This window comes from Pelodiscus sinensis, chromosome 1 (genome assembly GCF_049634645.1).
Source record: "Pelodiscus sinensis isolate JC-2024 chromosome 1, ASM4963464v1, whole genome shotgun sequence".
NCBI lineage: Eukaryota > Metazoa > Chordata > Testudines > Trionychidae > Pelodiscus > Pelodiscus sinensis.
In genome coordinates, this window is record NC_134711.1 from 171,808,419 (window position 1) to 171,834,876 (window position 26,458).

General features: G+C 45.0%; 1 protein-coding gene across 3 annotated transcripts in view; it reads right to left on the reverse strand.

Moving 5' to 3' along the window:
* Positions 1 to 26,458, reverse strand: part of SAMSN1 (SAM domain, SH3 domain and nuclear localization signals 1) — a 396,747-nt gene that overhangs the window by 60,505 nt on the left and 309,784 nt on the right. For 2 of the 3 annotated variants that reach the window (XM_075909843.1, XM_075909842.1), the window contains 2 exons: positions 21,476 to 21,602; positions 19,457 to 19,833 (listed from right to left, as the gene is read on the reverse strand). The exons of the other annotated variant lie outside the window; for it this stretch is intronic. In XM_075909843.1, coding sequence (XP_075765958.1) covers positions 19,457 to 19,833; positions 21,476 to 21,602 — 504 coding nt within the window. The remainder of the gene's footprint in view (positions 1 to 19,456; positions 19,834 to 21,475; positions 21,603 to 26,458) is intronic. 3 annotated transcript variants of the gene reach the window in all.

The following is a 26,458-nucleotide window of genomic DNA, read 5'->3' on the forward strand; positions in this document are numbered from 1 at the left end:
ATGGTGCCAGTTACTTCATCATAGAAGACAATCAGGTCAGTCAGGCATGATTTGGCCTTGGTGAACCCATGTTGACAGTTCCTGATCACTTTCCTCTCTTTCAAGAGCTTCAAAATGGATTCCTTGAGAATCACCTCCATGATTTTTCCAGGGACTGAGGTAAGGCTGACTGGTTTGTAGTTCCCTGGATTGTTCTTCTTCCTTTTTTTAAAGATGGGCTCTACATTTGCCTTTTTCCAGTACAGGAGGCCCCCAACTTGTGACGCAATTGGTTCCAGGGAAAGCGTCACAAGTCAGGGGCGTCATAACTCGGAACCGCATTTACAGTAGGTGCCGTGCGCTGTCGTAAATGTGGGCTGAGGATGTAAGTCGGGAGGTTCCTGCCCCTTCTGCACTTACAAAAATGGTAGTAAGTATGGGGGGTCAGAACTCGGGCAGTCGTAAGTCGGGGACCTCCTGTAATACCTACTTCTTTAGTTATACAATTTTAAAGCACGTGGATCGGACGGAGACTTCTCTTAGAGGAGAGTCCATTGATGGAGATTCTCTAGGTTTTAGCCAGAAAGAGAGGAGCGGAGATGATAAAGTATGGGCCAGATCAGAGAAGAAACAATCACACATACAAGAATCTAATACATCAGGCCGGGGCAGACAAATAAACAGTGGCAATTTTTAAAAGTGCTTCTACACAAATGCTAGAAGTCTAAATAATAAGATGGGTGACCTTGAGTACCTCGTATTAAAGGTGGATATTGACGTAATAGGTGTAGTCCCCTTACTAAAGGTGCCTCTGCTTATTTTCTGGGAAGACTCTGTGTGCTGCAATCTAGCCTCACAGACTACAATTCCTATGGGCCCTTGGGAAAAACAGGAAGGAAATGACTCTTGTGTGAGAGGTCAGGGTCTCTCCACATGCATGAGAAGAGAGGCCTAGCAGTCTGGGACTCTGCCCTTGGATTTTGGAACAGAAGGGGACCCAGGCTGCTGTGGAGGAGTTTGATCCAGTCCAGGGGCTGTTGAAGTGCAGCTACAGACTGGGACTAGATGCCTTTGGAACTGGGATCTAGCAGGCTGCTTCCGATAGGCACAGCATGAGACTGTAAGTAATTGGGCAACTTTGAGAAAGTGCTTCCTGGGACGCAGCTGCTGTCTAGCTTGGACCCTCATACACACTGCCGACAGAGAATCTCCATTAAAGCTGCAGTTCTTCAAGCGCGCCCACGCAAGCAAGAGTCTGGGACTCTGAGTCCAGGGGTGTGCACATTCTGGAGTGTGATTAATATTGGCAGTGCAAATGCTACCTATATAAGTTCCAATTATTGTTGTGCACTTTGTTAATGTTATTCATTGTTAATCTGTTAAACCCTGTTTATTTAAGTAAAGATTGTTTATTTTATTGTAATCTATTAGATGTATATGATTTGTAGTTATTGTTCTGGAATTAAATCCAGATTATTGCTAGAATGAGATTATTCCTGGAGGCTCTCAAGGCACACCAGTAAGTGTGTACAAGGCCAGCTAAGTGGAGGCACCATCATTGTATGTTCTTTATGAGCAAGGGACTGCAGCAAGGCTGTTGATAGGGTTTTCTCCAACTAAACAACATCATCACTGGGATGTTCAGGATCTCCTATTATGTTAAAACCAACAGGTGCCCAGGTACACCTGTGAGTGTGACCTGCTCCCGAGTAACCCAAAGAGGAAAAAGGGGGTTACATTGGCATCACAGAAACCTGGTAGAATGAGGACAATCAGTGGGACACAATCACACAATCATATATCAGAAGGACAGAATAGGTCATGCGGGTGGCAGAGTGGCACTATATGTGAAAGATAATGTAGAATCAAATGAAATAAAAATCTTAAATGAATCAACATGTTCCATAGAATCACTATGAATAGTAATTCCGTGCTCTAATAAGAATATAACAGTAGGGATACATTATCGACCACCTGACCAAGACAGTGATAGTGACGCTGAAATGCTAAGGGAGATTAGAGAGTCTATCAAAATAAAAAACTCAATAATAATGGGGGATTTCAATTATCCCCATATTGACTGCGTACATGTCACCTCAGGACGAGATGCAGAGATAAAATTTCTCGATGCCTTAAGTGACTGCTTCTTGGAGCAGCTGGTACAAGGAACCCACAAGGAGAGAGACAATTCTCAATATAGTCCTGAGTAGAGCGCAGGATCTGGTCCAGGAGGTAACTATTACAGGACCGCTTGGGAATAATGACCATAATATAATAACATTTAACATTCCTGTGATGGGAAGAACACATCAGCAGTCCAACATTCTGGCATTTAATTTCAAAAAGGGGAATTATGAAAAATGAGGAGGTTAGTTAAACAGAAATTAAAAGGTACAGTGACTAGAGTAAAATCCCTGCAAGCTGTATGGACACTTTTCAAAGACACCATAATAGAGGCCCAACTTAAATGTATACCCCAAATTAAAAAACATAGTAAGAGACCTAAAAAAGAGCCACTATGGTTCAACAATCATGTAAAAGAAGAAGTGAGAGATAAAAAGGCATCTTTTAAAAAGTGGAAGTCCAATCCTAGTGAGGTAAATAGAAAGGAACATAAATACTGCCAAATTAAGTGTAAAAATGTAATAAGAAAAGCAAAAAAAGATTCGGAGGAACAGCTAGCCAAAAACTCAAAAAATAATAGCAAAATGTTTTTTAAGTACATTAGAAGCAGGAAGCCTGCTAAAAAAACAGTGGGGCCCCTGGACGATCGAGATATAAAAGGAGCAATCAAGGACGATAAAGCCATTGCAGAGAGACTAAATGATTTCTTTGCTTCAGTCTTCACGGCTAAAGATGTTAGGGAGATTCCCAAACCTTAGCCATCCTTTGTGGGTGATATATCTGAGGAATTGTCCCGGACTGAAGTGTCATTAGAGGAGGTTATGGAACAAATAGAAAAACTTAACAGTAACAAATCACAGGGACCAGATGGCATTCACCCAAGGGTTTTGAAAGAACTCAAATGTGAAATTGCAGAAGTATTTCTGTAGTTTGTAACCTATCCTTTAAATCATCTTCTGTACCCAAGGACTGGAAGACAGCTAACATAACGCCAATATTTAAAAAGGGCTCTAGAGGCGACCCTGGCAATTATAGGCCAGTAAGCCTAACATCAGTACCGGGCAAAGTAGTTGAAACAATAGTAAAGAATAAAATTGTCAGACACATAGAAGAACATAATTTGTTTGGCAAAAGTCAACATGGTTTCCGCAAAGGGAAATCATGTCTTACTAATCTATTAGAGTTCTTTGATGGGGTCAACAAACATGTGCACAAGGGGGATCCAGTAGAGATAGTGTACTTAGATTTCCAGAAAGCCTTTGACAAGGTCCCTCACCAAAGGCTCTTACATAAATTAAGTTGTCATGGGATAAAAGGGAAGATTCCTTCATGGACTGAGAGTTGGTTAAAAGACAGGAAACAAAGGGTACGAATAAATGGTAAATTTTCAGAATGGACAGGTGTAACTAGTGGTGTTCCCCAAGGGTCAGTCTTAGGACGAAACCTATTCATCTTATTCATAAATGATCTAGAGAAAGGGGTGAGTAGTGAGGTGGCAAAGTTTGCGGATGATACTAAATTGTTCAAGATAGTCAAGACCAAAGTAGACAGTGAAGAACTTCGAAAAGATCTCACCAAACTGAGTGACTGGGCAACAAAATGGCAAATGAAATTTAATGTGGATAAGTGTAAGGTAATGCACATTGGAAAAAATAACCCCAACTATACATATAATATGATGGGGTCTAATTTTAGCTATGAGTAATCAGGAAAGAGATCTAGGAGTTATTGTGGATAGTTCTCTGAAAACGTCAATGCAGTGTGTAGCAGCAGTCAAAAAAGCCAATAGGATGCTAGGAATTATTTAAAAAGGGATAGAAAATAAGACAAGAATATCTTACTACCCCTATATAAAACTATATTACACCCACATCTTGAATATTGTGTACAGATGTGGTCTCCTCACCTCAAAAAAGATATTTTGACATTAGAAAAGGTTCAGAAAAGAGCAACTAAAATGATTAGAGGTTTGGAACAGGTCCCATATGAGGAAAGGCTAAAGAGACTGGTACTTTTCAGTTTAGAAAAGAGGAGACTAAGGGGGGGGGGATATGATAGAGGTATATAAAATCATGAGTAGTATGGAGAGGGTGAATAAAGAAAAGTTATTTACTTGTTCCCATAATATGAGAACTAGAGGACACCAAATGTATTAATGGGCAGCAGGTTTAAAACTAATAAAAGAAAGTTCTTCTTCATACAGCGCAGAGTCAACCTGTGGAACTCCTTGCCAGAGGAGGCTGTGAAGGCTAGGACTATAACAGAGTTTAAAAAAGAGCTAGATAAATTCATGGAGGTTAGGTCCATAAAAGAATATTAGCCAGGGGTAAAGAATGGTGCCCCTTGCCTCTGTTTGTCAAAGGCTGGAGAAGTATGGCAGGAGACAAATTGCTTGATCATTGTCCACCCCCTCTGGGGCACCTGATACTGATCACTGTTGGAAGATGGGATACTGGGCTAGATGGACCTTTGTTCTGACCCAGCATGGCCATTCTTATGTTCTTATGTTCTGAAAGTGTATATCTCAGAAAAGATTTTTTTAGATTCCCCAATATGTCAGTTACATGCATACCAGTTCTGAATTCTATATTTAATCTTGAATACTTCTTGAAGCAACATGCAGGCTTGTAGCAATCAGAAAGGATAATATGTAAACACACATATAACACTGCACTGCCATAAACTCTCCTCTCTCTCTCTCTCTCTCTCTGTCTATATATATATATATATATATATATATATATATATAAAGATAGTTCTGCTCAGCAGGAAACAGTAACCTGTCTGAAATGATGTTGAAATCTTCTCTTAAATGTCCCCTGGGCCTGAGACAGCCAAAAAGCAGAACTGGATGCTTTCAACATCCTAAAATAAAATTTTGCAGAACAACTGCATATTCTTTTTTCTGTTCTTTAGTTACAGGATCTTCTGCACCCAAGGGCACCATTTTGGCGGGAGGAGGAGGCGGAGGAGGGGAGGAGCAGCTGTGCACTCTGGGATGCAGCTTGCTTTTTATCCGATTCTCTGGACACTAAGGTAGTGAGTGGAAAGTTCTTGCATTCCATGCATGCCTCACATATCTATCTGGTGAAGGGAGCTCACCAGTCAGGTGTGAGAGGCATGCACAGAATACCAGAACTTTCCCTTCACACTTGTAGAGTACGTCTAGACTACATGCCTCTGTCCTGGGATGAGGTATACCTGGGTGGTCGACAAATGCCTTTGATGTCAACACCCGCGCGTCCAGACTACCGCGCTGATCAGCTGTTTGTCGGCTCAGCGCGGCAGCCATGTAAATTTAAATGAAGCGGCGATTATTTAAATCGCTGCTTCATTTTCCTATACCTGGTAGTCTAATCTACATGCCTCTGGCGACAGAGGCATGTAGTCTAGACATACCCTTAGGCTATGTCTACACTGGCAGCTTTTTGCACAAAAACAGCTGTTCTTGGGCAAAAACTTGCCTGCTGTCTATACTGCACGTTTTCTTTCGCAAGTAAATTTACAGTCTAGCATTGTAAAACAGGGCTTCTTCCCGAAGAGTTATTCCTCTTCCCACGAGGAATAAGCCCCCGTGCGCAAGAGCTCTTCCACAAGAGGGCAGTGTAGACAGGCAACATGAATTTCTTGTGCAAGAAGCCCTTATGGTTAAAATGTCCATCAGAGCTTTCTTGCGCAAGAAAGCGTCCACACTGCCACAGATGCTCATGCGCAAAAGCACATCTCTTGCGTAAAAACACATGCCAGTGTAGACGCGCTCTTGTGGAAGACTTTTTGTGCAAGAACTCTTCCGCAAAATAGTACTTGCGCAAGAAGCTGCCAGTGTAGACGTAGCCTTAGTGTCTGGGGAACGGGATGAAAAACAAGCCACATGTGAGAGAGCATGGCTATTCCCCCTCACCCTCCCAAAATGGCATCCTTGCTTCCACCTGCTACAATGTCCTACAGCAATGGTCCCCAACCTTTTGGGGCTGCCGGGTGCCCGGGGGCGGGGCCGCGCATGCACCATGTGCCCGGGGCCGGCATCACTCATGTGCCACACACCTGGGGTAGGGGCCGCCCATGTGCCGCACGCTGGGGGGCGGGACAGGCCCAGATTATGCGGTGGGCACACATTATGCGGCGGGCACCGTGTTGGGGACCACTGGCCTAGAGGATAATGATTTGGTCACAGTTAACTATAGGACGTCCAGGGGGCCCCCACCAGCACTTAGCACTGACAAGAAGAGCCATGATGATCAGGAACAGTGAAGTATGCACTGTTATAGCTGTGTCATTGCCAGGTTATTATAGATACAATAAGTGTGCATTAATCTCTCTTACTGGACCAACTTTTGTGGGTGGGAGACAAGCTTACACAGAGATGAGGCTGTAGAGTGCCACAGCTAAATATAACTTGGTACAAGTTGTTGAGCATAAGCAGTTAATATGTATTTCAATGGACCATTCAAGGTGAAGTGACCAATTAACACTTCTCAGGTCATAGTAGGGGAAAGGGATAAATAAGCTTGAGAAGGGGCCCTGGAATTTAGTGGGTTACAAATTGTTTTAACAAGCCATGAATCCAATGTCTCTGTTCAGTGTCTAGTGGAGTTATGAAATTAAGCCCCCAGATACATCTTTTGAAAATATTGTACTGGTTTCGTTTGAGGATGAGGTGATCATTTTCTGAAGTGTTCAATCAGAGGCAGAGCTGTACTATCCATAGGATGGTGGATGACAGCCAGCCAGGCCCTACATTTTTTGGGGGGGGCCCTGTGGTGGCCCCCCCAACCATTCTATATATGGGACAGTCCCCAGTATTGATAGGAGGCTGTGGGGGACAGAAAGGCCCAGGAATTACCTGAGGGGAGGACTGGCATGGGGTGGTAGCACAGGTCAGCCTCACTGCAGTGGTAGAAACCCAGGAAGTAGAGTAACACATGCAGCAGTCTTCACCCCTCTGCTGCCCATCTCCCAACCAGGTTGCTCTGCTTCACAGAGTGGAGTGGGGGCAGGATGTGGGGTGAGGAAGGGGGGTTTCCTGGGTCCCACACCCTTCTAGGGATGGCCCTGCCCACAGGTGACGTGGTGTCTTTGACTTTTATCATTTTTAGTGGGAGTTCACCTGAGGGTGTAGTGATTGTATGGTTTCACACTTAGAGTTGTTATTGCGGCACTTGATACATTGGATGTTGTGATAGGCCAAAGCAGAATGTGAGTAGAAAACTGGAGGAAGTATCCAAGAACTGGCTGCAGAGGGAAAACCAGGAAGAGGAGCATGATTGGTAGCTGAAGTCTGGGAGAGCTGTGCCACTGTCAAAATTTGTAATTGCTAAATGTTCCTCTGAGTGGCCATCCCTGCTCCCTCTCCCCCCTGCAGGCACCAATCGCTTATGTGCATAAGCATTATTATTTTGCAGATGAGAAAAATAAGAAACTATTGTAATAACGGGCTCCTTTTCTCCCCAGTTGTGGGGAAGTGAATAAAAAAGGCTGCTAAAAGAGATTATGTGACATAGACAGCAGCTCAATGGCAACAGAACTTAAATCTGCATCCCAGGCCACTGTTCTACACAATGGACCCTTTTAAAAGTCATTTAAAAAGGTATCATTTTAAAAGTCTTTATCTGTTGAACTTTTAATATATTGTGGGATTGTGTGGGCTATGATTACACACCAGGTTATGAGGTATAGTTATATATATTACTGAGATAGGTTGTGAGATCAGGAATGCCTACAAACTAGCCTTTGAGCTACAAAGGAGTAGCCATCAACAGCAAGACAGATGCTTAATCAACACAACCATTATCCTAGAGATTTCTCAAAGAAGGCACATCCACCTCGGTAGTGGAAGATCCCAGGTCATAGCAAAGATCTTTCAAAAAGGCTGGAAAAAAGCATAAAAGAGAAGTGATATCATCATTGGGCTTGCTCTCCCCCACCCACCATTTCAACTCCCAGAAACACATCTGAAAGATAAGGCTTTGAACTAGGGAAGTAAGTTACACGAGTGGAAAATAGTTCCAGTCTATACTGAGAAACTGTAACCTGATTGTACCACCTACCAGTATGACAAACGTTTATGATTAAACTTTTAGTCTAAGCAAAAGTTGAAGATTTAGAATGTGTATTTCTATTTTTTCTTTCCTAAGATAAGTAACTTTGCCCTTTAAATCTACCACTTACAATCATTTACATTCATTCTGTTGTTAAACGTGTTTTATATTTTACTTAAAACAGTGAGTTTTGGCTAAAGTGTTTGGGAAATCTCAGCTCAGTTTATAATGGCTGTTGTGTGTCCCCTCTGCACTGGGGGAGGGGAAGACTGGGTAATGAGCATACACTGGCCAGGCTATTGACCAGAGCAAGTTAGAATTCTGGGGTGTGAGACTAGGAAGCTGAGGAAAATTGGCTGAGGAAGTGTGTCACTTTCTGTGGATGTCTATATAAATGCAGTGTCTGTCAGAGGCCTTGTAGCTTCACATCGGTATCATAGTATGAGAGGCAACCTAGATTGGTGAGATGGAGGTCTCAGTAGTCCCACAATCCAGGCTGCACCCTGGGAATCGGATTACAATATACTAGCCACAGAGCTGTCTGAAACCTTTTGATATACCACAGTACTCATGATAGCATCCCCAATGATGTTCTATTGCAAATCTTACAAAGTTGCTCAAGGTTGACATTAGCAGGATATACTAAAGGTTACTATTACTATTTACTCCAAGGTTTTGTCTACACTGCAGGGCTTTTGCGCAAGAAGCTTTTAGCGGAAGAGATCTTCTGCAAAAACTTCTTGTGCAAAAGCGCATCTACACTGTATGGACACTCTTGCGCAAGAAAGTTCTGACTGCCATTCACAGAATGGCCATCAGAGCACCTGTGCTTTTTTGTGATAGGCCCTTTTTGCACAAGAAGCCCCTGTTGAGCATCCACACACACATCTTTTTGCACAAGAACTCTTGCACAAAAAGGAGTTATGCCTTGTAGAAGGAAATATACCTACACCACAAAAAAACCCCTCTGTTCTGTCGATTGACTATAGATTTTCTTGCGCAAAAACACGCTTGACGTGTTTTTGTACAAAAACCCTGTAGTGTAGACATAGCCCAAGAAAGAAAGAAAGAAAGAAAGAAAGAAAGAAAGAAAGAAAGAAAGAAGGAATAGCATATTGTATTTTGTAAAGCAATTATTTTATCCTGTATTGAATACTGTGTATGGGACTATGTTAAAAAATACTAAACAACACAACTTCTGTTTGTTTGTTTTTAATAACTAGATGTTAGTCATAGTGCTATGATTTCTACTTTCCGGATGTGGCACTTCTACGTACCTTATTGCCCTGTTTTGGATAGCAAGATTTCTAAATTACACACAGCACAAGAAGAGCTTCTAGTAATCCACAGACCGTTAAGAAAAGTCTAAGCCACAATTGACGTACATTTTTGCTGATGGAATAGCTTGAGAAAGTGAGAGAAAAGGGGAACTAACAACCTCATAAATGTTAAGTATTTATTAAACTGATGACTGATCATTTCCCACCCCCCTCCCATTTTTCAGCTGACAATATTACAATGTTTAATACTGAGGTGCTATACTCATTTCTGTACTTGACACACTATAAAGCAGTTCAAAGACACCATAATAGAGGCCCAACTTAAATGTATACCCCAAATTAAAAAACACAGTAAAAGAACTAAAGAGGAGCCACCATGGCTTAACAATCATGTAAAAGAAGCAGTGAGAGATAAAAAGGCATCTTTTAAAAAGTGGAAGTCCAATCCAAGGAAAATAAAAAGGAACATAAACACTGCCAAATTAAGTGTAAAAATGTAATAAGAAAAGCCAAAAAGGAGTTTGAAGAACAGCTAGCCAAAAATTCAAAAGGTAATAACAAAATGTTTTTAAAGTACATCAGAAACAGGAAGCCTGCTAAACAGCCAGTGGGGCCACAGGACGATTGAGATACAAAAGGAGCACTTAAAGATGATAAAGTCATTGCAGAGAAACTAAATGAATTCTTTGCTTCAGTCTTCATGGCTGAGGATGTTAGGGAGATTCCCAAACCTCGCCATCCTTTCTAGGTGACAAATCTGAGTAATTGTAACAGACTGAAGTGTCATTAGAGGAGGATTTTGAATTAATTGATAAACTTAACAGTAACAAGTCACTGGGACCAGATGGCATTCACCCAAGTAATCTGAAAGAACTCAAATGTGAAATTGAAGAACTATTAACTATAGTTTGTAACTTATCCTTTAAAACAGCTTCTGTACCCAGTGATTGGAAGATAGCTAATGTAATGCCAGTATTTAAAATGGGCTCTAGAGGTGATCCCGGGAATTACAGTAAGTCTAATGTCAGTACCAGGCAAATTAGTTGAAACAATAGTAAAGAATAAAATTGTCAGACACATAGAAGAACATAATTTGTTTGGCAAAAGTCAGCATGGTTTCTGCAAAGGGAAATCATGTCTTACTAATCTATTAGAGTTCTTTGATGGGGTCAACAAACATGTGCACAAGGGGGATCCAGTAGAGATAGTGTACTTACATTTCCAGAAAGCCTTTGACAAGGTCCCTCACCAAAGGCTCTTACATAAATTAAGTTGTCATGGGATAAGAGGCAAGATTCTTTCATGGATTGAGAACTTGTTAAAAGACAAGAAACAAAGGGTGGGAATAAATGGTAAATTTTCAGAATTGACAGGTGTAACTAGTGGTGTTCCCCAAGGGTCAGTCCTAGGACCAATCCTATTGAACTTATTCATAAATGATCTGGAGAGGGGGGTGAACAGTGAGGTGGCAGAGTTTTCAGACTATACTAAATTGCTCAAGGAAGTTAAGACTAAAGCTGACTGCGAAGAACTTCAGAAATATCTCCCCAAACTGAGTGGCTGGGCAACAAAATGGCAAATGAAATGTAATGCGGATAAATGTAAAGTAATGCACATTTGAAAAAATAACCCCAACCGTACATATAATATGGCGGTGGCTAATTTAGCTACAACTAATCAGGAAAGAAATCTTGGATTCATCATGGATAGTTCTCTGAAGATGTCCATGTAGTGTGCAGCGGCAGTCAAAAAAGCAAACAGGATGTTAGGAATCATTAAAAAAGGGATAGAGAATAAGACGGGGAATATCTTTTTGCCCTTATATAAATCCATGATATGCCCACTTCAAAGTAGGAATAAGAGCCTCCGGAAAAGGGCACTTTTTCCGGAGGATCGGGGCCAGTCTAGACGCTCTTTTCCGGCTTTTTTAAAAGCCGGAAAAAAGCGGCGGACATTTTTATTTAAATGCCGCGGGGGATATTTAAATCCCCCGCGGATTTCCCTACGACGACTAGTGAAATTTACATGCCCCTTCCGGAAAAGGGGCCAGTGTAGACGTAGCCAATGTGTCTTAGTTAACTCATGTGATAGAGGCACAGATGGGGTTTTGGCTGTAGACTGATAATGCAGCTACAAATCCATGGGGTTGTATAATACATTGTTATAGAATTGAAATCTGGAAGTGTTCTGATGCTATGTAATGAGCCTTAATATAACAACAAAGCTGACGACAGTACATGACAGTTCATTCTCTGTCACTCCGGGTACGTCTACACTACTAATTCGAACTAACGCATCCAGACTAAAAAACTAGTTCGAATTAGCATTTTGCTAATTCGAACTAGCATGTCCACACAGAGTGGACCCTGAACCGGGCTTAAGGATGGCCGGAAGCAGTGCCGGCAGGGCATCAGATGAGAACTTAGAGTGTGGAGCTGCTGTCTCAGGCTAGCCAAGGGCTGTGCTTAAAGGGACCCGACCCCCACCCCGGACAGACAGTTCTCAGGGGTGCCCCGCTTGCAAAGCAGTCCTGGCTTGGATTGCCCGAGTACCCACACTGGGCACATCACAGCACTCGGCCATCACCCCGGCTGCACTTGCCACAGGCTGCCATCTGGGCAGAGGGGGCAATTGGGGGCTGCAGGAGAGGTTCCACCCCCAGAAGCCCGCAGAGCCAGCCCAGTCCTCCCCATCGGGGGCGCGTACCCCATTCCTCCCTCACCTTCTTCCACTTACCCTTCCCTAGCCCCTCTTCTTGATGTACAAAATAAAGGAGAATTGTGTTCCAAAATGGAATCTGTCTTTATTGAACAAAACTGGGGGAGACTGGGAAAAGGAGGTGGGAGAGGGGAAGAGAAAGGCTGGGATAGGGGAGGGCAACTAAAATGATCAGGGGTTGGGAACAGGTCCCATATAAAGAGAGGTTAAAGAGACTGGGACTTCTCAGCTTAGAAAAGAGGAGACTGAGGGGGGACAGGATAGAGGTCTCTAAAAGCAGGAGTTGGGTGGAGAGGGTGCATACAGAAAAGTTCTTCAATAATTCCCATAAAGAAGGACTAGAGGACACCAAAGGAAAGGAATGGGTAGCGGGCTTCAAACTAGTAACAGAGAGTTGTTCTTCACAAAGCAAAGAGTCAACCTGTGGAACTCCTTGCTGCAGGAGGCTGTGAAGGCTAGAACTAGAACAGAGTTTAAAGGTAAGTGAGATCAAGTCATGGAGGTTGGGTCCATGGAGTGCTATTAGCCAGGGGGTAGGAGTGGTGTCCCTGGCCAAGGTTTGTGGAAGGCTGGAGAGGGATGGCACGAGACAAATGGCTTGGTCACTGTCTTCGGTCCATCCCCTCCAGGGTCCCTAGGGTTGGCCGCTGTCGGCACAAAGGCTACTGGGCTAGATGGACCCAGGATGGCCATTGTAAGCTCAGGGCTCAGGGTCGGGGGTCTCAGTGGACCCCCTTGATTCTCTTGCACACCTGCTCCTGGGTGGCCAGGCTGGCAGCCTCTTGCGGTGCCGAGCAAGCTCCCGGGAGCCGCCAGCCTGGTCCTGGGAAGAGGGGGAGGTCTGGGGGGCATCGGGTGGGTGGCTCGATCCGTTCCAGGTGCAGGGTCTGCTGGCTGGGTGCTGGCAGGCTTGCACCTGGCACAGGCACCGTAGCCAGCCTTTGCCCCTTTAAGGGGTCTGGGGCCGGGAAGGGGGCAGACGAGTTTTCCTGGTGTTGGCTAGAGTGGCCACCAGGGAAACCTGGGGAGGGCTAGCCTCCCACTAGTTCGAATTAAGGGTCTACACAGCCCTTAATTCAAACAAGTAATTTCGAACTAGGCTTAATCCTCGTGGAATGAGGATTACCTAGTTCGAACTAAGCGCTCCGTTAGTTCGAATTAAATTCGAACTAACGGAGCGCTAGTGTAGCGCCTATGAAAGTTAGTTCGAACTAACGTCCGTTAGTTCGAACTAACTTTGTAGTGTAGACATACCCTCCCAGAGGAGAAAATCAAAGCAAGTCATAGTTCTGTTATGGACTGAATTAGGGAGGACAGGGAAAGTTTAGCTTGAGGAGTTTGAAGGGTCCCATGCAGTTTCACTCTGATTTTGTGGTTATGTGACAGAGCTCAGTAGAAAGAATGGATCAGTGAGGTACAGATTTGCTGTGACAGAAGATGAATATCCTTTGTCCTGGAGGTGCTTATTCTGGAACCCAGTCATTGCACTTCAAGGGCCATCTTAAAATGCCCAAGAAGATACACAATGATATCATGCATTTGGGAAGAGGGGCATTCTTTATGAAACTTGGGGTAGTGGGTAGGAAGAGAAGAGAAAATATAGAGTGAGGTAGTCTTAGTTCCATTGTGGTTTTGTTCATTATCTCTGAGGAAGGCAGGGTATCAGACTAAAATTTATTTATTTATTTCATTCTGACTAATGAGGCCACTGTTTAATTAGTGATTAAAGTGATGCTGAAGTCCCCAAGTTTGCATATCTAATCAAGTTGTGGTTGGATGACACTGCAGCCAACCTAAAATGTAGGTTGGTCTCCTGTTCCCAAGCTAGCTCAAACAGAGCACATTTATTTGAAATGCATCTTGGAAACTTATTCTTGCATGTAGAATATTTCCCTTCCCTTCTTCTTGCTCCCATGAAAGCAGAGCACCTCCATTCTAGTACTATAGGTACTTGAGTACGTCTGTTCCATGTCCTATTTGGCCAATGCCGAGAGAATATTACCCAAGGCAAGCCAATAAAATAAAAAGTCCTTAGCTATATGTTGGGTTGAAGACAATATATATGAATACACTATTTTTACTGGTACAGATAAATCAATATTAAAATTACCATCCACATCATCCCCTAAATCTGATTCCTTCACGTGTAGAACAGTCACTTCTGCCAGCTATGATTCTTGAAAAACAAAACAAAACAAAACATCTAATCCTTGTAATCTTTTGCTGAGCTGGTTGTTAGGATGACTATGGGAAGAATGAGTTGATTCTCCCTATTCTATAATCTGAATCAAAAGAGTCTAAGCCCACAAAGATAAATCAAAATCAGGGAGAAAATGGTCCACTAAAAAAGCAGATAGCTTAACAATACTCCTCCCCCACTGAAAACATCAACATAAAACCAACTTTTGCTGGCATTTGTACTTGACTCTGGCTGGATTTCACCAGGGTAAAAAATAATGCCACAGTTTTGGTGTGAAAAGCATCATAATGTTTTAAAAGGACACTGATGTTTCCAGATGCATTTATATTAAGTGAGGCATATCTACAGCATTCCCAACAACAAAAAGGTATTTAAGGTAAAATGGGAAAACCTCATATTGTCTTCATTGTAATCCAAAACAAGGCTAAAGTCTTTGATCTAACATTTTGGTATCCCTTTGGCCACTGCACCAGCTATAGCCTCCATCTGCTACCTGAAGAACTGCACTTGCTCCCTCAGGGCTCACTGTACATTCAGAACCAGACTCTACCCCAAGTACAATACAAGTAAATGGGCATGGTGCAGTGAAAGTTAGGGTACGTCTACACTACAGCGCTAGTTCGAACTAACTTAGTTCGAATTAGTTAATTCGAACTAAGCTAGTTCGAACTAGCGCATCTAGAACTAAAAACTAGTTCGAACTAGCGTTTTGCTAGTTCGAACTAGCGCGTCCACACTGATTGGACGCAGGGGGGCATTTAAGGGCAGCTGAAACCGGTTCTGGCAGGGCATCAGGTCAGCAGTTGCTTTGTGTGGCTGCTGTCTGAGGCTATCTGAGGCTCGTGCTTAAAGGGACCCCCCCTGGACAGCCGGTTCTCAGCTTTTCCTGCTTGCTTGCCAACCTCGCCGAGGGACAGCAAAGCGTCGGTCTCTGTGCCCGTCTGTGTCGGTGCTTCCCTTCGGGGGGGACCGCCGCAGGTGGCAACATGGAGCCACGGCTCGCCCTGCACCTTCTGGTGCACGTTCTGGACTTGCTGCTGCAAGCCTGCCAGCAATGGCTCGAGGCTGCCTGGCACCACCTGGGGAACGTCAGCCCCCTGCCTCTCCGCCTGGCCGCCCTGGGGGCCGTGGAGGAGCCGCGGCGGCGCCCCGGCACCGGTGTGCCCCGCCGCATCTGGCGTCTGGACACCAGCAGCGACTGGTGGGACCGCATCGTCCTGGAGCGCTGGGACGACCGACAGTGGACCCAGAACTTTAGGATGAGGAGGGACACCTTCCTGGAGCTCTGCGAGTGGCTCGCCCCTGCCCTGCAAAGAAGGGACACTCGCATGAGGCCCGCCATCCCCCTCCAGAAGCGGGTGGCCATCGCCCTCTGGAAGCTCTCCACGCCGGACAGCTACCGATCCGTCGGGAACCAGTTCGGCGTGGGGAGATCCACTGTCGGAGCAGTGCTCATGCAGGTACGGCGCTCGTCGGCCACCGAGCCGGGGGGGAGGGGGGCTGCGAGGAGGGGATGGGCCGCCCCAGGGACAAAGGGGGGGGCGGGAGGAGGCGAAAGCGCCCCGCACCGGAGGGGTCGGGCTGTCCCGGCCGTACTACACGCCGCCAGGGGGGTTGCTTCCGGGAGTGGGGCGCGGGGCACTGCCAGGGCACGCACGCTCCCAGCCACCCGGGCGCCCCACTGATTGACGCTTTGCTGTGTCTCTCTCCGCAGGTGGTCAAGGCCATCAACCGGGTGCTGCTCCGCAGGGTGGTCCGCCTCGCCAACCCGGATGCCGTCATCCGGGGATTCGGCGCCCTCGGCTTCCCCAACTGCGGGGGGGCCATCGACGGGACGCACATCCCCATCCGTGCCCCGGAACACCAGGCGTCCCGGTACGTGAACCGCAAGGGGTACTTCTCCGTCATCCTGCAGGCCGTATGTGACCACCGGGGACAGTTGACGGACATAAATGTGGGCTGGTCCGGCAAAGCACACGACGCCCGGGTGTACCGGAACTCCTCCGTGTGCCAGCGGCTGCAGGACGGGACCTTCTTCCCCGACCGCCACATCAGGGTCGGGGACGTGGACATGCCCGTCTGCCTGGTGGGGGATGCCGCCTACCCACTGCAGCCCTGGCTCATGAAGCCCTACACGGGACACCTCAATCCCTCCCGCCAGGCCTTCAATAACAGGCTGAGCAGGGCCCGCATCGTGGTGGAGGGGGCCTTCGGGCGACTGAAAGCCCGCTTTCGATGCCTCCTCACCCGTCTGGACCTGGCCGAGCACAACATCCCTCCCGTGGTGGCGGCATGTTGTGTGCTCCACAATTTGTGTGAGCGGAAGGGGGAGGCTTTCTTGCCAGCCTGGATGGCTGAGGCTGACCGCATGGCTGGACACTACGGTCAGCCCCGCACCGCCGCCGTCCGGGAAGCCCAGCGGGGGGCCATCCGGATCCGGGAAGCCCTGCGGGAGAGCTTCCAGGTGGAGGAGGAGGAGGACTGACCTCTCCCTGCATGCCCCACCGGGGCCTTCTTCCACCCTACCCCCCCCTTCCCCTTTCCCCTCCCTACCTACTGTCAAATAAAGACACCTGTTTTTCCAACAAAAACGTCTGTTTATTTCACAGAACTGGGGTGGGGGAGGGAGGAATGAAGGTGGGAGAAGGGAGGGGGAAACCTGGGACGAGGGAGCTGGAAGGGGAGGGGAGGGAAGGGAGGAAGGGAAAGGAAAGCTCAGGGGTGGGAGTCTGGGTGCCTCTCCCGTCTCGCCACACTGCGGGTCCGGGGGCGTCGGTGGGGAATGGTTGTGGAGGGGGCGGCAGAGAGGACAGGGGGTGTGGAGGAAGCAGGAGCGGAAGCAGGAGGAGCAGGAGGAGCAGGAGGAGCAAGAGGGGGAGCAGGAGGAGCAAGAGGGGGAGCAGGAGGAGCAAGAGGGGGAGCAAGAGGGGGAGCAGGGGGAGGAGGAAATGGAAAGCGGTCTAGCAGGCTCTGGAGGTGGCCTCGCAGGGCACGGCCCTGCTCCTCCAGGGCCTCCAGACTCCTCTGGCGCAGCCTGAGGTCCTCCTGGACCCAGTGGTCCTGGAGACGGAGCTGTCGGTCCAGGAACCGGAGATGCCGCCTCTGGTAGTCCTCCTGGTTCCTGGCTGTCCTGCTTGCCCGGGCGCGGGCGGCTGCTGCAGGCGGTGTGGTGCGCCCTGCAGTCCCCGGTGCTGCAGCTGTGGTGCAAGAAGACCAGCGGTCAATTACCCCAGGGGCCCAGGTGTGTGAAACCCAGCTCCCCTCTGCAAGGCCAGGGCCCCTGCAGGATCCCCAGCTGCTGCTCCGTGGTGGGCAAGGCCCAGGCGCACGGTCCCGGGGCTCCCTCTCGCCCCAGCCCCCCGTACACATAAGGGGAACACGAGGGTACTCACAGGTGGACGCCTCCCCGGCCTCTGATGATGCAGGCGAGCGGCTCTGTGGGGTGCCTCGGGGGTCCCGGGTCCTGGGAAGGCTGGCAGCAGGCTCCTGGCTCTCAGAGCCCTCTTGCTCCTCCTCGGTGTCCAGGAGCGGTCCCTCTGCCCCGGGGTCAATCACGTCCCGGGGGGCAGGGACGGCATGAGCCCCCAGGAGGCGGTCCAGGGCATGGAAGTGGGGGCAGGCCTCCGGGTCAGCCCCTGGCTGGCAGGCCCGGGAGTAGGACTGCCGCAAGTCCTTTATTTTGCAGCGCACCTGCTCCCGGCTGCGCTGGTGGCCCCTGGCGGCCAGGCTGGCAGCCATGCGTCCATAGACGGCCGCATTCCGGTGGCTAGTGCGGAGATCGTGGACATTGGAGGCTTCCCCCCAAACCTCGATGAGGTCCACGATCTCCGCACTTGACCAGGCGGGCGCCCGCCTTTTGCGCCCCCGGGCAGGCTCCTGGGAGCCGCCAGGCTGATCGTGGGGAGCAGTGGAGGGCTGGGAGCCCTCGGATGGCTGGCTCATTGTGTGGCAGGTGCAGGCTGTGCAGGCACGGGTGCTTGCAGCCTTGCAACTGGCACAAAGTGAGTAGCCAGCCCGTGGCCCTTTAAGGGCTCCGGGGCCGGGAGGGGGGCAATAGAGTTTCCCTGGTGTTGGCCAGAGTGGCCACCAGGGAAACCTGGGAAGCCTTAGCCTCCCACTAGTTCGAACTAAAGGGCTACACAGCCCTTAGTTCGAACTAGCTAGTTCGAACTAGGCGTTAGTCCTCGTAAAATGAGGTTTACCTAGTTCGAACTAAGCGCTCCGTTAGTTCGAATTAAGTTCGAACTAACGGAGCGCTAGTGTAGCGCATAGGAAAGTTAGTTCGAACTAACGTCCGTTAGTTCGAACTAACTTTCTAGTGTAGACATACCCTTAGAGATCACTGTCTGGTTCTTCCCAGCCCCGCTTCAGGCAACTAGTACCTCAGTAGACGCTAGCAAGGAATGATCACTACTCTGTGGAAAAGGCTGGAGCTGAAATTTGACCTACACCATTCTGTCTCCATGCAATCCACACTCTGGGCCTTTGCAGCCTTAAACAACTCTTCCAAATGGAGATCAGATTCTGCATCTCTGTCACTGCCTGCTTGAATCCCCAAGAACCACAAAGGTTTCCTCAAATCAAGTCCCTCCTGATACAAAGTGCACAAACATTATTACTGGCAATTTTATCTTTTGCTGGTTTCCTCTGGATAGAGTTCTGGAACTCATCACTAGTATCACAGTGATTGATATGTGCTTGATTCAAAGCTCATTAAGTAACAGAAAAGCCCCCATTGATGTCAGTGGACTTTGGATCATGCAATATGAGAATTTCGGAAGAACCCAGTTTACTGTTGAACAGACATATTGAAAAATCTTAAATTTAAACACGCTCGTTGATCGCCCAATGGTGAAAAATAGTCAATCCCTAAACCATTGGTATTTAAATTGTTAGTTTGTATATCCCAAACCAAATCCAAACCTGGTATAAATGGGTACAACTCAAACATAATTTGCATTTGTACAGATCAAACCCGAATTTGACTTTTTGAATTTCCTCCTCATTTTTTCACTTTGGATAATCATGTGCTAAATTTCAGTGACTCTTCAATTGATTTAAATCAGTTCAATAAGTTTCCACTTTTGACACTTTTAACTATAAAGGAAATCACTTACCCATGAATATGGAAGATCCACATCAGTGACGGAGCAAGTAAGATGTGGATGATGAGAACAAGTACAATTTTCCCACTTTTCTACTTTTGAGATCACAAAATCACATGGACAGAGCTGATTATTGGGAAAAGGCTTCCAGTCACTCCATAGCTGAAATTCAGTTTCTGAATGGATGGAAATATTTCCTATATTGCTCAGTCTAGAAGTATAAGATCTACCCAATGAAGCTGAAATAAAATTTGCTCTAGTCTCAGTTTCTTCCTTTCGCCTAGCATTATCTTTCCAGAGCTTCTTTTCCTGGGACTTTGTTAGTTTCATGCAGGAAATCAGTGCTTCCTCGTCTTCTTCAGAGAGACAGGAGGCGTCAGGTGATGGATCTTTAAAAATTTAAAAGATTTGCTTTTTATGTGTTGCATTTGCAATCAGACCATTTGCTACCATTTGAAATATTGCCCAATGAGACATATATACTGAAATCAATCAAAAACTCCATAAACTCAAATAATAATGGCAATTAAAGAGATGGAAAAGACCTAATAATAGGTCAATGACTCTACTCTCTAGACAAAGCAGGTTTTTTCAAACTTTCCATTTGAAAAAAGAATCTTGCAGCTCACTCAGAAGCCTGGAGAATTTTGCTGGTTCCACAGAGCATTACAATGGTAATTTTTGCATTGAATATGGGGACTTCATTAATCAAACATCATGATGCAATAGTCACATAATGTGTGAGTTTGGCTTAGGGGACTAATTGACAGAAACCAGAGTATTTTCCTGAATAATTCACCTACTCCTAGTCCATGCATGGATATCTCAAAGTAGCTGCCGAATCCTGAATTTCCTTACTGATCCGACTGAAACACCAGTTCATTAAATGGTCTCAATTCATTTTTCTGGGATTAGTTTAAAAATATCCATAAAGGCACCGTATATCTACACTACTGTTTGCACTCTGAGAACTAATGCTAGGAAAACAAGTTCAGACAAAGAATGGCTACACAATTGGATCAGGGATCTGATGAAAGCAGTTGAAAGCACTTGGGTTCACCATGGGTATGTCTACACTACCAACCTAATTCGAACTAGGGTGGTAATGTAGTCAACCGGAGTGGCAAATGAAGCCCGGGATTTGAATTTCCCGGGCTTCATTTGCATGTTGCCGGGCGCCGCCATTTTTAAATGTCCGCTAGTTCAGACTCCGCGCCCTGCGGCTACACGCGGCACGAACTAGGTAGTTCCACGAGGAGTAACGGTAGTTTGGAATAGGAATCCTAGTCCAAACTACCTAGTTCGTGCCGCGGGTAGCCGCGGGGCACGGAGTCCGAACTAGCGGACATTTAAAAATGGCGGCGCCCGGCAACATGCAAATGAAGACCAGGAAATTCAAATCCTGGGCTTCATTTGCAACTCCGGTTGACTACATTACCACCCTAGTTCGAACTAGGGTGGTGGTGTAGACATACCCCATCAGCTTTAGAATGCCTGCTTGGCATCAGCTTTGGGATAATCCAAGCAACCTGATATGAGGCAACAAGAACCTGCTCCCTTGTGCAGCAGATTGCTGTTTTTTCTAGCACCTCCCACTGCCATTGACTTCTAGATGGATAAAAGTCATCTTCTCTTCTGTGCATTTTGCCATCCTCATGTAAAATGTAAGCTAAAGCTGGGAAACTTCATTAAAGAAACACAATGGCTCAAAGATAAAAGTCTGGATATTCTACTCAGCTGTTTAGGATATTCCCCTTCCACTCCAATACACATACATCCTACCCATCAATTGCAAGAACAGTATTTATTATTACATATAAACTGATGCAATGGGAAATAATTTTCACATATCACCTTTGTTGTATCATTGCATTGCAGTGACATTTGGTGTGGCATCTAAGATGTGGCACAGACCATCTAGACTTTGAATGACAGCTCAGCTCAGATAAGAGCAAGCTCAATTATACCTTTGTTCAGTAAAGTGACATTTTCCAAATGTGTGCAAGTACACCAAAATGGCTCTTTACTTACTGAGAGGTATCAAAACATGTTTGACGTCATCCAAACTATGTATACTGGCTTTCTTGGTTCTGACCAATTTCTGCAATCGTTTTAATGTTCCCATTGATTCAGCTTTATTGTCGTCTGATTCTGTAACCTAATTGAAAAAAAAATAAAATGAGAATAAACAATAAAAAAAACTTTAGAATGTTTATTTTGAGAAGCAAGGAAGTTCAGCATCATAGCCAAGCATTTTGGAACAGTGATCAAGATGAGAAATAACCATGTCTGTAATGGCTTTGGAAGATGAGTCTTGAGTGGCAGTTTTGAGGTGATGAAAGTGAGGACAAGAGGGCAAGACGATAAAAAACTTCACAGCAAAGCCAGGAGACCCATCAGCCCTCAATCTATATGCTTGCTGCTCACCTTCAGGTTTTCCAAATATCAGAACCCTTAAATTATATAGATAGGATGATACCAAAAGGTATGGAAATGTGCACAAAACTAACTAATATCACCAGGCAAAAGAGATATTTCTCTAAACAGCTGCCTTTCTTTTCTTCCTATCTTAAATTCAAATAATCCATACAATAAGATTTTTACTGGGTATTTTCCATCACCACAAAACTATCACAATACCCTAATGTATATGAACAATCCTCCAGAAATGTGGGCTGTGTCTACACTGGGCCACTTATTCCAGAAAATAAGTGCTTTTCCGGAATAATCTGCGAGCTGTCTACACTGGCCCTTGAATTTTCGGAAAAGCAACGACGCTCTACTGTACAAAATTAGCCGCTATTCCGGAAAAGCTACGCTGCTCCCACTCGGGCATAAGTCCTTATTCCAGAACACTGTTCTGGAAAAGGGCCAGTGTAGACAGCCCAGTAGTCTTTTCCGGAAAAGCGCGTCTACATTGGCCACAGATGCTTTTCCGGAAAAAGGGCTTTTCTGGAAAAGCAGCCTACCAATGTAGACGCTCTTTTTCCAGAAATACTTATAACGAAAACTATTCTGTTTTAAGCATTTCCGGAAATTCATGCCAGTGTAGACACAGCCCTGGAGTTTGGATTCTAAAGGTTTCTATTATTAAGTAATATCATGTGTGAAACTACTAGAAAGTTTGGATTGAAACTGTATTTATTATATAATAAATAGCCATATGTAAGATGTAGCCATATCATCGCACATAGAGCCAGGAACTCATAAGTTTTATTCTCAGCTGCAACACTAACTTTCTCCTTGGAGTTGAGTGCAGAAATTCTCCATTTCAGTAGCAAGCAAGCTGTTTCCCATGTCAAATGGCACTTGTAGTAATGCCTTCCAGAGGAAACAAACAAACATGAGTAAAAGGAGTAAAACTGCAAATGGTTGTTTTTTACAATGGTAGATTTTTGACACATTGCTAATTATGATCTTCTAAGTAAATGCCTGTTCTCTGTTGGTGCAAATGGATCTAGCTCTATTGACTTCAGTGGAATGTCTCCAATTTACACCAGCAGAAAATGTAGTCTAGTATGTCAAAATCTCTTCTGCAATATTCCACATGATTAATTGCCAATGCTAGCATTAGCAGCAAGTAATTCACGGACCTTATTGCACTCTCCCCTCCAATTAAGTCAAACATCAAGGTTCTTTCCCATTTCCTTATATGCATAATTCTCCACACCAAGACAAAGACAGAAGAAGAGGTCTGCAACATTTCTGCCAACACAAACTAATTAATGCACACTGGTAGATTACTTAAGGATTGAGTTTGAGAGTTTTGACACTTCTCGGCTCTGACTTTGGTGCTGAGAATGTAGGATGAGGCACTTTCAGAGTACTAGCATTCAGGCAGTACAAAGTAGCATCCAACAATAGCTATCATAAAAGAGGCATAAGAAACACTCATTTTAGATTTCACAAATAATGTTCCATAGATAAACCTAACAATGCTTGTCAAAAGAGATTTCCACACTTCACATGCCAGCAGTTCAGACACCGGTGTGTTGAGCTTTGAAAGTGCTCCAAGCAGGAAAAAAGGACATTCACTAAATGTACAGTGGAAAGGCAAGTGGTTTATTTAAGGAAGGATGGTGACTTTGTTTCATTGTCTTGTGGAACAAGAGTGGACAATGGCAAACTCACAAAGTGCTAAATCCCAAGCTAGTGGAAAATGGAGTTATAATCAAAGTTGATTTGCAACCTAAATTATAGCTCTTGTAATATACAAGTTGTGTGGAGTTTATAAGAAATGGACGGAACTAAAGAACTGAACAAAAGGAAGAAAATACTACAAACTAAATAGGCTCTTGAAATAGGATAGTAGAAATTGTGTTGACCCAAGCATAACTCAGCAAAATAAAGGATTTTACATATCTAAGAACATTTAATCTGTACACTGCCTGAAAGATTAAAAGCATTTCAATATTTGTACATGCTATACAATTTAGGCATTAGAAGCCAGCTCCTTTGACTTTAGTAGCACTCACCTGGCTTATGCCAGCTGTGAACCCACCCCCCAGGAGCCTTCCATGAGAAATACATAAAGTCCTACCCCTTGTACCTGAGTCTTTGGCTGAATCCGAACACCCACACGTGAGCCAGATTTCAAAACCCCTCATTCAGACATGTTCAAATTTAGGTTCTGGTTCTCCACAGTGCAGAGATATGGGATTTAATTGTCCATTGTGAATTTAATTTGCAAAGTGCCAAAGGGAGTGCAGATATTAACACTGGTGTATAAGTGGAGATCTCTGATAAGCACCCACTTTGCACAGTGTCAGTGACTACACAAGGGCACTGAAGAATCAGGCCCATGACTTTTTGATCTAGGGTTCTGATCTAGGATTTATGTTTATGGAACATCAAAATAAAATGGCACATAATCTACTCAGATAATTTTACTAATGGACAAAGTGTAATCCTCTGTTTTTGTAAGCACTTTGTGGGATGTGTCTAGTGTTAGTTAAAAGTAATAATAAACAAAATAGCTATCTTGTGTGGGCACAGATAACTTTATAATATCTATGAATGATGGGGGAGCTTTTAGAAGATGGGGAGTTTTGCTTTGACTAAATATCCAAATCCAAAATGTTTGGCTGCTTAGCCTAACTAGCTGAATTGTCTTAGTCTAAAAAATAACACTGAAGGTGAGTCCCCATTGCATTACTAGTCTGAACCTTGGCACCATTCAAACTGCAATCCATCCAGCAGTGAAAGTAACTTAACATTTCTTATAGATACTGTCCTATTGCAAACTATTTAAATAGCTCCCTACTGCCTTTTGCCACAGCTCAGCCAGCTCTTCCTGGATCTGCGCACCCGGGTGCACCTGCTTACTTCCACCTCCCTGATAGACCAGCTAGTTTTGTTACTCTTGTTAGAGATTATTGTTTTACTCAGGTGTTGGGTGAGAGGTAACATTACACCTTGAGTTAACTATATTGCCAAAACCCTGAATCTCTTTAGAGCTGGATTTCTAGTGCTTACTTATTCCAGATGAGTGGAAAAGTATCACAAAATCAGCCATCTCATGGCTGATGTTTTATAATTTCATTGCAACCCTGAGCCATCCCAAAATTAAGATATGAAAAGAAAAGTTAAAATTTTGATGCCAGTATCAGGCAAAGATTCCACCTGGTACTTATATTACGTGAGAATCAGCATCCCAAGTAGTCTCAGCTCAGGATTATGAGACAAGAACTACTAGTTCTACTGGCTTTGATGATAATGCAGTCTGATCCCGAGGAAGTCTCTTTTCTGCATTTTCCCTGCCTAAAACTGGGAGCACTTGGTGAATATTGGAAAACGGTGTTCATAATTATAGGTTTGAATTCCAAACAGCTGCTCATTTCAACCATATTTGGGACTCCCTTTAGTCACCATTCCTGAATGTGCCTCTGAGTGAGTATTTGTTCACATAAACATCAGGGAATGGCTTTTTCTCCCCACCGCAAATACCTGAGGCTATGTCAAGACTGCAGGCTTCACGTGCAAAAAGCTATTATCGGAAGAGGTCTTCCGCAAAAACTTCTTTTGCAAGAGCACATCCACACTGCAAAAGCACATCGAAAAAGCAATGTGCTTTTGTGAAAGAGAGTGTCCAGACTGCATGGATGCTCTCTCGAAATCCCAAGCTCTGATTGCTATGCACAGAATGGCCACCAGGACACCTGTGCTTTTTCCTCTTTACTCTTTTTGTGCAAAAAAAAGAGCTCTTTCGCAAAAAGTCATTCTTCCTCGTGGAATGAGGAATATCTACGCCAGGAAACTTCTCTGTTCTTTCAATTGTTTTGCACAACAGTGCTCTTGAGGTGTGGATGCTCCACAAGTTTTTTTCAGAAAAACAGCTGTTTTTTAAAAAAAAAACCCTCTGTAGTGTAGACATAGCCTGAGAGAAAGAGTCTTCATTTACCCATGCATATTCATTATTCTCCATGTAGCACTTTAAAGACTAACAAGGTGGTTTATTAGGTGATGAACTTTCGTGGGCCAGACCCATTACCTCAGATCAGATAGTGGAAGAAAATTGTCAGAACCATATATACCAAAGCATACAATTAAAAAAAATGAACACATATGAAAAGGACAAATCAAATTTCAGAACAGAACGGGGATGGGGGGAAGAAGGTAAATGTCTGTGAGCTAATGATATTAGAGGTGATAATTGGGGAAGCTATCTTTGTAATGGGTAAGATAATTAGGGTCTTTGTTAAGACCCCTGTGCAAAGTGTCAAATTTTAGCATGAATAATAGTTCAGAGGATTCTCTTTCAAGTGCAGTTTTAAAAGGCTTTTGAAGCAGGATGCAGGTAATTAAGTCGTCGAGACAATGTCCTTTCTGGTTGAAATGGCAAGAAACTGTTTTTTCTTTGTGATCCTGTCTAATATCTGTTTTGTGGGCATTGATCCTTTGGCGAAGTATCTGAGACGTTTCTCCAATGTACATAGCAGACAGGCACTTTCGGCACATGATAGCATAAATTATATTTCTGGATGCAGAGGTGATAGCATAAATTATATTTCTGGA